Below are 12,771 nucleotides of genomic sequence, written 5' to 3'. Positions count from 1 at the left end.
TTACATAGGTATACACACGCCACGGTGGTTTGCTGCACCCATCAACCCATCATCTACATTAAGTATTTCTCCTAATGCTGTCCCTCCCCTAGCCCCCCACCCCCGATAGGCCCCAGTGTGTGATGTTTCCCTCCCCTGTGTTCATGTGTTCTCATTGTTCAACTCCCATTTATGAGTGAGAACAGGTGGTGTTCAATTTTCTGTTCTTGTGTTAGTTTGCTGAGAATGATGGTTTCCAGCTTCATCCATGTCCCTGCAAAGGACATGAACTCATCTTTTTTAATGGCTGCATAGTATTCCATGGTGTATATGTGCCACATTTTCTTTATCCAGCCTATCATTGATGGGTATTTGGGTTGGTTCCAAGTTTTTGCTATTGTGAATAGTGTTGCAATAAACATACATATGCAGGTGTCCTTATAGTAGAATAATTTATAATCCTTTGGGTATATACCCAGTAATGGACTTGCTGGATCAAATGGTATTTCTAGTTCTAGATCCTTGAGGAATTGCCACACTGTCTTCCACAATGGTTGAACTAATTTACACTCCTACCAACAGTGTAAAAGCCTTCCTATTTCTCCACATCCTCTTCAACATCTGTTGTTTCCTGACTTTTTAATAATCACCATTCTAACTAGCATGAGATGGTATCTAATTGTGGTTTTATTTGCATTTCTCTAATGACTGGTGATGATAAGCTTTTTTTTCATGTTTTTTGGCCACATAAATGTCTTCTTTTGAGAAGTTTCTGTTCATATCCTTTGCCCACTTTTTGATGGGGTTGTTTTTTTCTTGTAAATTTGTTTAAGTTCTTTGTAGATTCTAGATATTAGTCCTTTGTCAGATGGATAGATTGCAAAATTTTTCTCCCATTCTGTAGGCTTCCTGTTCACTCTAATGATAGTTTCTTTTGCTGTGCAGAAGCTCTTTAGTTTAATTAGATCCCATTTGTCAATTTTGGCATTGTTGCCATTGCTTTTGTGTTTTAGTCCTGAAATTTTCACCCATGCCTATGTCCTGAATGGTATCACCTAGGTTTTCTTCTAGGGTTGTTATGGTTTTAGTTCTTACAAACGTTTAAGTCTTTAATCCATCTTGAGTTAATTTTTCTATAAGGTGAGGAAGGAGTCCAGTTTCAGTTTTCTGCATATGGCTAGCCAGTTTTCCCCACATCATTTATTAAATAGGGAATCCTTTCCCCATTGCTTGTTTTTGTCAGGTTTGTCAAAGATCAGATGGTTGTAAATGTGTGGCATTATTTCTGAGGCCTCCGTTCTGTTCCATTGGTCTATATATTTGTTTTGGTACAAGTACTATGCTGTAGGCTTGTAGTATAGTTTGAAGTCAGGTAGCATGATGCCTCCAGCTTTGTTCTTTTTGCTTAGAATTGTCCTGGCTATATGGGCCCATTTTTGGTTCCGTATGAAGTTAAAAGTAGTTTTATCTAATTCTTTGAAGAAAGTCAGTGGTAGCTTGATGGGGACAGCACTGAATCTATAAATTACTTTGGGCAGTATGGCCATTGTCACAATGTTGATTCTTCCTATCCATGAGCATGGAATGTTTTTCCATTTGTTTGTGTCCTCTCTTACTTCCTTGAGCAGTAGTTTGTAGTTGTCCTTGAAGAGGTCCTTCACATCCCTTGTAAGTTGTATTCCTGGGTATTTTATTCTCTTTGTAGCAATTGTGAATGGGAGTTCACTCATGATTTGGCTCTCTATTTGTCTATTATTGGTGTATAGGAATGCTTGTGATTTTTGCACATTGATTTTGTGTCTTGAAACTTTGCTAAAGTTGCTTATCAGCTTAAGGAGATTTTAGGCTGAGACAACAGGGTTTTCTAAATATACAATCATGTCATCTGCAGAGACAATTTGACTTCCTCTCTTCCTATTTGAATACCCTTTATTTCTTTCTCTTGCCTGATTGCCCTGGCTAGAACTTCCAATACTGTGTTGAATAGGAGTGATGAGAGGGCATCCTTGTCTTGTGTTGGTTTTCAAAGGGAATGCTTCCAGCTTTTGCCCATTCAGTATGATATTGGCTGTGGGTTTGTCATAAATAGCTCTTATTATTTTGAGATACATTCCATCAATACCTAGTTTATTGAGAGTTCTTACGTGAAGGGGTGTTGAATTTTATCAAAGGACTTTTCTGCATCTATTGAGATAATCATGTAGTTTTTCTCTTTGTTTTTTTTTGTTGTTTTTTTTTTTGTCCTTGGTTCTGTTTAATGTGATGAATTATGTTGATTTGCATGTGTTGAAACAGCCTTGCATCCCAGGGATGAAGCTGACTTGATTGGGGTAGATAAGCTTTTTGATGTGCTGCTGGATTTGGTTTGCCAGTATTTTATTGAGGATTTTTGCATCAATGTTCATAAGGGATATTGGCCTGAAATAGTGTGTTTGTGTGTGTGTGTGTGTGTTTGTGTGTGTGTATGTGTGTTTGTGTGTGTGTGTGTGTGTGTGCACCAGGTTTTGGTATCAGGATGATGCTGGCCTCATAACATGAGTTAAGAAGGATTCCCTCTTTTTCTATTGTTTAAAATAGTTTCAGAAGGAATGGTACCAGCTCCTCTTTGTACCTCTGGTAGAATTTGGCCATGAATCCATCTGGTCCTGGGCTTTTTTGGTTGGTAGACTATTAATTACTGCCTCAATTTCAGAAGTTGTTATTGGTCTATTCAGGGATTTGACTTCTTGGTTTAGTCTTGGGAGGGTATATGTGTCCAGGAATTTATCCATTTTTTCCTAGGTTTTCTAGTTTATTTTCTTAGAGGTGTTTATAATATTCTCTGATAGTAGCTTGTATTTCTGTGGGATCAGTGGTGATATCCTCTTTATCATTTTTTATTATGTCTATTTGATTCTTCTCTCTTTTCTTTTTTATTAGGCTGGTGAGTGGTCTATGTATTTTGTTGATTGTTTTAAAATACCAGCTCCTGAATTTATCGATTGTTTGAAGGGTTTGTCATGTCTCTATCTCCTTCAGCTCTGCTCTGATCTTAGTTATTTCTTGTCTTCTGCTAGCTTTTGAATTTGTTTGCTCATGCTTCTCTAGTTCTTTTAATTGTGATGTTAGGGTGTCCATTTTAGATCTTTTCTGCTTTCTCCTATGGGCATTTAGTGCTATAAATTTCCCTCTAAACACTGTTTTAGCTGTGCCCAGAGATTCTGGTATGTTGTGTCTTTGTTCTCATTGGTTTCAAAGAACTTACTTATTTCTGCCTTAATTTTGTTGTTTATCTAGTAGTCATTCAGGAGCAGGCTGTTCAGTTTCCATGTAGTTGTCTAATTTTGAGTGAGTTTCTTAATTCCGAGTTCTAATTTGATTGCACTGTGTTTTGAGAGACTGTTTGTTATGAATTCCATTCTTTTGCATTTGAGGAGTGTTTTACTTCCAATTATGTGGTCAATTTTAGAATAAATGTGATGTGGTGCTGAGAAGAATGTATATTCTGTTGATTAGGGGTGGAGAGTTCTGTAGATGTCTATTAGGTCTGCGTGGTCCAGAGCTGAGTTCAAATCCTAAATATCCATGTTAATTTTCTGTCACTTTGATTTGTCTGATATTAACAGTGGGGTGTTAGAGTCTCCCACTATTATTGTGTAGGAATCTAAGCCTCTTTGTAGGCCTCTAAGAACTTGCTTTATGTATCTGGGTGCTCCTGTATTGGGTGCATTTATATTTAGGATAGTTAGCTCTTCTTGTTTCATTGATCCCTTTACCATTATGTGATGCCCTTCTTTGTCTTTTATGATCTTTGTTGGTTTAAAGCCTATTTTGTCAGAGACTAGGATCACAACTCCTGCTTTTTTCTTTTGCTTTCCATTTGCTTGGTAAATATTGCTCCATTACCTTATTTTGAGCCTATGTCTGTCTTTGCATGTGAGATGCATCTCCTGAATACAGCACACCGACGGGTCTTGACTCTTTATCCAATTTGCCAGTCTGCGTCTTTTAATTGGGGTATTTAGCCCATTTACATTTAAGGTTAATATTGTTATGTGTGAATTTGATCCTGTCATTATGATGCTAGCTGGTTATTTTGCCCGTTAGTTGATGCAGTTTCTTCATAGTGTCAATTATCTTTACAATTTGGTATGTTTTTACAGTTAATGGTACAAGTTTTTCCTTTCTATGTTTAGTGCTTCCTCCAGGAGCTCTTGTAAGGCAGGCCTGGTGGTGACAAAATCTCTCAGCATTTGCTTGTCTGTAAAGGATTTTATTCCTCCTTTGCTCATGAAGCTTAGTTTGTCTGGATATGAAATTCTGGGTTGAAAATTCCTTTATTTAAGAATGTTGAATATTGGCCCTCATGCTCTTCTGGCTTGTAAGGTTTCTGCAGAGAGATCCACTGTTTGTCTGATGGGATTTCCTTTGTGGGTAACTCGACCTTTCTCTCTGGCTGGCCTTAACATTTTTTTCTTCATTTTAACCTTGGTGAATATGACGATTATGTGTCTTGCGGTGCTGTTCTCGAAGAGCATCTTTACGGTGTTCTCTGTGTTTGCTGAATTTGAATACTGACCTGTCTTGCTAGGTTGGGGAAGTTCTCTGGGATAATATCCTGAAGAGTGTTTCCCAACTTGGTTCCATTCTTCCTGTCACGTTCAGGTACACCAATCAAATGTAAGTTTGGTCTTTTCACACAGTCCCATATTCCTGGAGGCTTTGTTCATTCCTTTTCATTCTTTTTTGTCTAATCTTGTCTTCATGCTTTATTTCATTAAGTTGATCTTCAGTCTCTGATATCCTTTCCTCCACTTGGTTGATTCAGCTATTGATAGTTGTGTATGTTTCATGATGTTCTCCTGCTGTGTTTTTCAGCTCCATCAGGTCATTTATGTTCTTCTCTAAATTGGTTATTCTAGTTAGCAATTCCTCTAACCTTTTTTCAAGGTTCTTAGCTTTTTTGCATTGGGTTAGAACATGCTCTTTTAGCTCAGAGGAGTTTGTTATTACCCACTTTCTGAAGCCTACTTCTGTCAATTCATCAAACTCATTCTCCATTCAGTTTTGTTCCCTTGCTGGCAAGGAGTTATGATCTTTTGGAAGAGAAGAGACATCTGGTTTTTGGAATGTTCAGCCTTTTTGCACTGGTTTTTTCTTATTTTCATGGATTTATCTACCTTTGGTCTTTGATGTTGGTGACCTTCGGATGGTGTTTTGGTGTGGATGTCCTTTTTGTTGATGTTGATGCTATTCTTTTCTGTTTGTTAGTTTTCCTTCAAACAGTCAGGCCTCTCTGCTGCAGGTTGGCTGAATTTTGCTGGAGGTGCACTCCAGATCCTGTTTGCCTAAGCATCACCAGCAGAGGCTGCAGAACAGCAAAGATTTCTGCCTGTTCTTTCCTCTGGAAGCTTCATACCAAAGGGATCTGCCAGATGCCAGCCAGAGCTGTCCTGTATAAGGTGTCTGTTGACCCCTGCTGGGATGTGTCTCCCAGTCAGGAGGCACGGGGGTCAGGGACCCACTTGAGGAGGCAGTCTGTCCCTTTGCTGAGCTCCAACACTGTGCTGGGAGATTCACTGCTCCCTTCAGAGCTGGCAAGCAGGAATGTTTAAGTCTGCTGAAGCTGCACCCACAGTCACCCATTCCCCAGGTATTCTGTCTCAGTGAGATGGGAGTTTGATATATAAGTCCCTGAAGGGGGCTGCTGCCTTTCTTTCAGAGATCCCCTGCCCAAAGAGGAGGAATCTAGAGAGGCAGTCTGGCTGCAGTGGCTTTGCTGAACTGTGATGGGCTCCACCCAGTGTGAACTTCCTGGTGACTTTGTTTATGCTGTGAGGGGAAAACCGCCTACTCAAGCCTCAGTAATGGCAGACGGCCCTCTCTCCACCAAGCTGGAGCATCCCAGGTTGACTTCAGACTGTTGTGCTGGCAGAGAATTTCAAGCCAGTGGTTCTTACTTTCCTGGGCTTCATGCAGGTGGGATCCACTGAACTAGACCACTTGGCCCCCTGGCTTCAGCCCCCTTTCCAGTGGAGTGAATGGTTCTGTCTTGCTGGTGTTCCAGGCACCACTGGGGTATGAAAAGAAACTCCTGCAGCTAGCTTGGTGTCTGGCCAAATGGCTGCCTAGTTTTATGCTTGAAACCCAAGGCCCTCATGGTGTAGGCACCTGAGGGAATCTCTTGGTCTGTGGGTTGTGAAGACTGTGGGAAAGCATAGTATCTGGGTTGAAGTGAACCATTCTTCAAGGCACAGTCCCTCACAGCTTCCCTTGGCTAGGGGAGGGAGTTCCCCAACCCCCTTGTGCTTCCCAGGTGAGGCAACACCCCACCCTACTTCTGCTTGTCCTCCGTGGGCTGCCCCCACTGTCTAACTAGTCCCAATGAGATGAGCCAGGTACCTCAGTTGGAAATGCAGAAATCACTTGCCTTCTGCATTGATCTTGCTGGGAGCTGCAGACCGTAGCTGTTCTATTTGGCCATCTTGCCAGCCACCACCATTTTTTTTCCTTTCTTTTTTTTTGAAGGCACTGAATTTTGCAGTGGCTGGTTATGTAGCATTATTGTGACTATATCTAACTGGGATGCAAGTTGAGATAGAAATATTTCAAATGTCCTTAAAAAAATAAGTAACGTAGTTCTTCCTGGACTCTTCTTTAATCACAAGCCTCAGATTGATCCCAAAATGACACAAAGCTGCTCTACCTAATACCCACCTCACGGTAAGGTTGGCCACTCTCCTCTTATGAATTCAGACTTCAAGAACTGGAAGAGACCTGGGTAGTCATGCCCAACCTGTGGAGTTTTGATATAAAGATTTATGCTAATTCACATAATGAGTTGGGGTACGTATTAGTTTCTCAGGGCTGCCATAGCAAATTACTAGAAACTTGGTGGCTTAAAACAACAGAAATGTATTCTGTAACAGTTCTGGAGGTTAGAAGTCCAAAATCAAGGAGCCATGGTCATCAGGGCCACACGCCCTCTGGAGGCTTTAGGGAAAAATCCTCTTTGCCTCTTCCAGCATCTGGTGGCTCCAGCTCACCCTGGCATTTGTTGGCTTGTAGTTGTGTATCTGCAGTTTTTGCCTTCATCTTCACATGACCTCCCTCTCTGTGTATTCTCCTTTTCCATCTCTTGTAAGGACACTCATCATCAGACTTAGGACCTATCTTAATCCAAGGTGGCCTCATTTTGAAATCCTTACCTTGACATCTGTGAAGATCTTTATTTAAATAAAGTCACATTTTGAGATTCTGGGTGGACATATCTTTTGGGGCCACAGTTCAACTCACTACAGGGTACATTTCCTTTTTGTTATCCTCTGGAATGTTTGGGTAGGATTGGTCTTATTTCTCCCCTTAAATATTTGGTAGAAATTGCTAGTAAAGCTATCTGAGACTGGGGTTTCTTTGGTGGAAATTTTTAAAGTTATATTTTATTATTCAATTTTCTCCTCTACATGTTAGTGAACAACTTTTTTCTGTCTTCAGTGGCTACCCTAGAAATTGTAAAACACATTTTTGACTTACCAAAGTCTAATGTTTACTTCCCTCCTGCATAATACTTTAAGTCCACTATAATTTCACCTCTTGATTTATGTGACTTTTTTTGTCATTATTTGAATTTCATATATATTTTAAACACATGCGACACAATTATTATTGTTTTATATATAAAAATATGTGCTTAGACTTACCCACATTCTCACAATTTTTTGTTCATATTTGCAATGGCTTTATTATGTCATTATAAAGACTGTAATAATATAGACAATTATTTAAAAACTAGCAATGCCTTTGTTCTTATTTGTAATGACTGTAAAATAATCTTGTAAAGAATATAATAAATGAAAATCACTTCACAGATGTTTACTGTGTGCTAGAAACTCTTCCAGGACTTATTTGAGCTACTGCCTTGCAGAATTAATTCCAGGGGCCATCATTCACAAAGAATATGTGGAAATAATGCCCCTGGAGTTGCTTGTAAATTATGCTCCCTAAAGATGTACAAATCAGTGGTCCTAGCTGAAGATGACAAGATACAAAAATATACTAACTTATTATAATTATGTTTAAAATAATTCCCTGTGCCTGGATAAAAATCCCAAAGTGAACATTTAAATACACACAGTCTTAATAGGACTATGGGTGATTTCTTTTACATATTTTTCTCCTTTATACAACTTTTGAATTAATGTTAAAAATGTAAGTTATTTGCCTTCTTCCTTCTGCCTCTAGGTCAGGTCATGCTAAAGTTCTCCCAAACAGGAAGACAAGCAGAGGTTGCATCTGTTGATAAAGGTCTCTTAATGTTAAAACTGTTTTCATAACCTTTTAATCTATCTCATTATTGCAAGAAATTCTTTCTTAAATTCTAAATGTCTTCAAAATGTAGTATTTAAGAATCATATGGGATCTTGAAAGTCATCTGTTTGAACCACCCAATTACTGCTTGAATTATCTTCTACAACATTGCTTCCAAAGTGTTGCCTAGCTCCTTTTCACTAAAATATAGTTAGTGAACAAGCAGCGTCAAAATCACCTGGGACTTTATTAGAAATGCAGAATCAGGCCCTTCCCCAGATCTTCTGAAATAGAATCAACCCTTTAACAAGATCCCCAAGTAATTCATATGCATAGTAAACAGCAGCAGCACTGGTCTAGACCGTGCCCAAGCACTTATCTGTAGGAGCTCATTGCCTGCCAAGGCAATTAATCCCTCATTTGCTCATCTTTTACTATTAGAAAGATCTGCATTATACTGAACCAAAATATTTCCCTCAAATCCCAATCTTGGTTTAAACTTGAGATACTTTACAGGCAAATAGAATTCCTCTTCTATATGGCAATTCATCAAATACATGAAAAGAAAAATTATGTCCCATCCCTTTTACCTCCAATAAACTTGCCTAATTCCTTAATCCTTCCATCACATGACAAGATTCCAAGTTCTCTCTCATCAAAACATATCTGCTGTGGCTTCAAATCTGGCTCTACACCCAGGGAGAGTGGAGAGCAGCATTATCCCATAACCAGTGGCCCCCTAAGTGTGTTAAATTAATGACTTCCCTATTATAAATGACGGCATTCACATCTTACAGGAATGTGGTCTCAATTTACTTTGAGGACTTTGTTCAGGTATTGTGGATTTTGATTCCTTCAAAGTAACATCAACAAATATCAACTGAAGGGTTTATTTTTATGTGTTGAACACTGTTCTGTGGGGAATTCAAAAATAATATATAGGCTATTTCTCAAGGAATGTAAAGACTGGAGAAGCAACACATAAATATATCAGAATGTTTTAAATATAGCATAGAATGCCATCATGTGTAAATTAGACCTTAAATACCTGAGGAATTTAGGTATGGGATAGGTCACTATAAGTTGAGGTGACCAAAGAAGAATAGTGATAGAAAGGACATGCACTTTAAGTTAAAAGAGCTTAAGGTGGCGAACTCCTGGCTTTGACACTTCTTGCATGTACACGTTAAAAAAACACTTGATCTTCCCAAGCTGTAGCTTTGTCGTCGGTGAAGTGTGAGTAACAACAGTATTTAGCACATAGACTGGTTGTGAGGCAAATGAGAAGACATATGTGAGTAGGAGGAAGAATAGGAATGGCAGGGTGGGATGCAAGAACTCTGTATGTAGCCGGTGACATGAGTGAGACAGACTAAATTCTGTTACTATTCTGTCCCCTCCAGCTGCCTCTGTAAGAGCCACACCAATTTCAGTTTCTTGTGAGGAAGACATTTAAAACATCTGGGAAGCATTAACAATGGATGAGGCTGCCTTGGGAAGCTGCGTGCTCCAAGACGCCACCTGGGGAGTCCAAGCAAAGCCTGGGAAATTGAGTTCCAGGGAATCTGGGGGAGAATTCACACCTGGGAAGGACGTTGGGCCAAATGACTTGAAGGAACTTTCTGCCTCAAGGCTTCTTGAATCTGTGCTTCTCCATCAGAGAGTTGGGTGAGAACTAGCTCTCTCTATTCAGCTAATCTGCATTATTTGCTTCTCTTGTAGCCTCTTCAGAAGAAACTTGACTCCCTCCCAGCTCAGGACCCTTGCACCACCATTTATGTTGCTGCCACAGAGCCTGTCCCAGAGTCTGTCCAGGTGAGGCATTTCTCTACCTACTCTCTGTAGAGAGGGAATACATGGAGGAGGAGAAAAGAAGGGGGATTTGTTTAGGTGGGAGGAGGGAGAGGATTAGGAAAAACAGCTAATGGGTACTAGGCTTAATATTTGGGTGACAAAATAATGTGTACAACAAATCCCCACGACACAGGTTTACCTATGTAACAAACCTGCACGTGTACACCTGAACTTAAAATAAAAGTTAAAAAAAAAAGAAAACTTTAAAAACAAATTAAATGAAACAGATTGATGAGTGCTGGACTGGGGAAGGTAGGCCACAGCATGCAGGCAGCAAGGAGTCTCTGTGGCCTTGGCTTTCCAGTTTCCATGAAACCCCCAACACCTGCGCACAGGGGCCACTGCTCACTCCCTACTGGCCAGTGTTTCTCTGAGAGTTGTCCAAGGACCACATCAGAACCAGCCAGCATACTTGTTAAAAATAAAGATTCCTGGGGCCTTCCACCTAGGATTCTGTTAAATGAAAATGTCTATGGAGAGTAGACAGAGACCTACATATTTAAAAAAAAAACCCACACCCCAGGTAATTCTGATACACCCTCAAGATTAAGAACAGCAGCTGAAGTCCAGGAGATCTCAACTCCAGCTACAAAACGGAATCACCAGGGAAGCTTTGTAAAAATTCTCATGCCTAGACTCTGCCCGGCACCATTAAATCAGAATATTTAGGGTTGGATCTCTGCATAGGTGTAAAGCCTAGAAGAGAATATGAGGTGCAGCTCAAAATGAGACTTGCCTGTTCTACCCTATGGCAAGATCAGCAGGGACTAAGTTTACTTCTGACAAAAATCTTTCCTTTACTGAATGAACAGAAATACATTCTGGGCTGAAATCTTTGCTCCACTTGGGCTTTTTCAAAAGAGAGCCCAGGATTACAGAGGCACAAAGATCACACAAATGCCTGCATCCACCTTCTTCTTCAATGCTCTTACCGCACACACACCCAGAAATGCCTGGGCAGTTGTCCTATTTCAAGATAAAATAGATCTTCAACTTGAGGTCCGTTCTCAGAACATTGTCATAGCCAAGAGGGAAGTAAAAATACAAACCAGACTTCAAAAGCTTCAAAATAATATAGATTTTTACTGACGTTTACTTAAGGACACAAGCAGTATGCTATAGTTAACATTTTATGGCAAAACCTCTTAAATTCCCCATTCTCTTCTCTTTGTTTCTTGGACTTTCCTTACCCTGTGAGAAATCTTTGCACGTAATCCTCTTCTCCCCTCCCTTCCTCTCTCCTGCCAATATCTCTTTTCTCCTCTCCCTTTGAGTCCCACTAGGCTTTTTAAAAACTCAATAATTTACAACTCTCTTGGCTTCCCCAGATTGTGACCCTGCCTAACAGCAAAACAAATGGTTTTCCTTACAAGAGAATGGAAGGGGAGAGGGCAAAGAGGGAGACAGAGCCCTGAGTGCCAATCCTCAGATCATGCTCCCCGTGATGGCCTGCTTATGCTTGGAAGGGAGCTGTGGCCCTTGTTGCAGGTGGGGAAGCAGTGTGGGAACCCAGGTGCTGCCTCGGCAAGGCCCTGTCTGTGACGGACTCTGCACACGTCAACATGCAACACGATTGCTTTGACCCTTTCCTTTTTTCCTTTTCCTCAGCAGCACCGTTTTCATTTGCATCCTGTGAAGTGAGTATCCAGTCCCTCCACTCACAGACTTTTGCTTTGTCCCCAGGAAACAAATTCCATCACAGTCTATGCTAGTGTGACACTTCCAGAGAGCTGACATCAACGACCCAACAAAGGGACTTTCTGAAGGAAAATGGAAAAACCAAAATGAACACTGAACTTGGCCCTGGGCCGAAGTTTCCTCTGACAGACACGTCACACATCTGTACCCTTCTTGGATCAATTCCCTGGTGATGATTCTTCCACATGCATCTGTGAAATGAACAAGGAAGTGAGGCTTCCCAGGAATTTAGCTTGCTCTGCAGTGGCTGCAGGTGCAGAACAGAGAAGTACTTGATGACAGCTTTGCATCCTTGTGTTGTGGCAGGTGAAATGGGTAGTGATGTGAGTTCAGACTTTGCGCATCTTGCTCTTGGCTGGAATTGGATAATAAAAACCAAAGACTGAAAGCCATCTGGGCACCCATCTCAGACAGTGGACCACCAGTCACAAAGTCTGGAAAAGTTTACATTTTGGCTGTCTTTACTTTGTTCTGGGAGCTGATCATGATCACTTGCACACCTGATCAAGCCTCTGTGCCTCAGTTTCTCTCTCAGGATAAAGAGTGAATAGAGGATGAAGGGTGAATTTCTTATTATATGTATAAACACTCTGATATTATTGTATAAAAGAAGCTAAGAATATCATTATTTTATTTGCGAAATCCAGAAGCTAAAGAGTCAATAAACAGAAAAAATGATGTTTGAGATCTCTGAGTTTTGAACAGTGGACTGGAAGCCATGTAAGAGCCTTAAAAGTACAGTTCTGTGCAAATGGTAATCAGTTTTAAGGAAAAAAGTCGCAAATGTTTGGTGGTGCTGTTACAAAGGAGCTTGGAATATTCAGAGGAACTTGTTTCAGGGTGATTTTTCACTTCTCAAAATGACATTTAAATCCCAGTTCTCTGTTTATTCCCTTGAACCACAAACCTGGAGCCTCAGCTAAGACTCTCTAAGACCAGATTCTGAACTTATTT

The 12,771-nt window shown here is 40.3% G+C and overlaps 1 protein-coding gene across 1 annotated transcript in view; it reads left to right on the top strand.

The window, feature by feature from the left end:
* Positions 1-12,504, top strand: part of SLAMF1 (signaling lymphocytic activation molecule family member 1) — a 42,047-nt gene extending 29,543 nt beyond the window's left edge. Inside the window, exons 6-7 of the mRNA XM_012449658.3 lie at positions 9,988-10,080; positions 11,803-12,504. Coding sequence (XP_012305081.2) covers positions 9,988-10,080; positions 11,803-11,853 — 144 coding nt within the window. The 3' untranslated portion in view covers positions 11,854-12,504. The remainder of the gene's footprint in view (positions 1-9,987; positions 10,081-11,802) is intronic.
* Positions 12,505-12,771: the final 267 nt, after the last annotated feature.

Source organism: Aotus nancymaae, unplaced genomic scaffold (assembly GCF_030222135.1).
Source record: "Aotus nancymaae isolate 86718 unplaced genomic scaffold, 86718_ANA_hifiasm-v0.15.2.pri h1tg000108l, whole genome shotgun sequence".
Taxonomy (NCBI): domain Eukaryota; kingdom Metazoa; phylum Chordata; class Mammalia; order Primates; family Aotidae; genus Aotus; species Aotus nancymaae.
The sequence above is the reverse complement of the archived record's forward strand: the minus strand, read 5'-3'. Positions and strand labels throughout refer to the sequence as shown.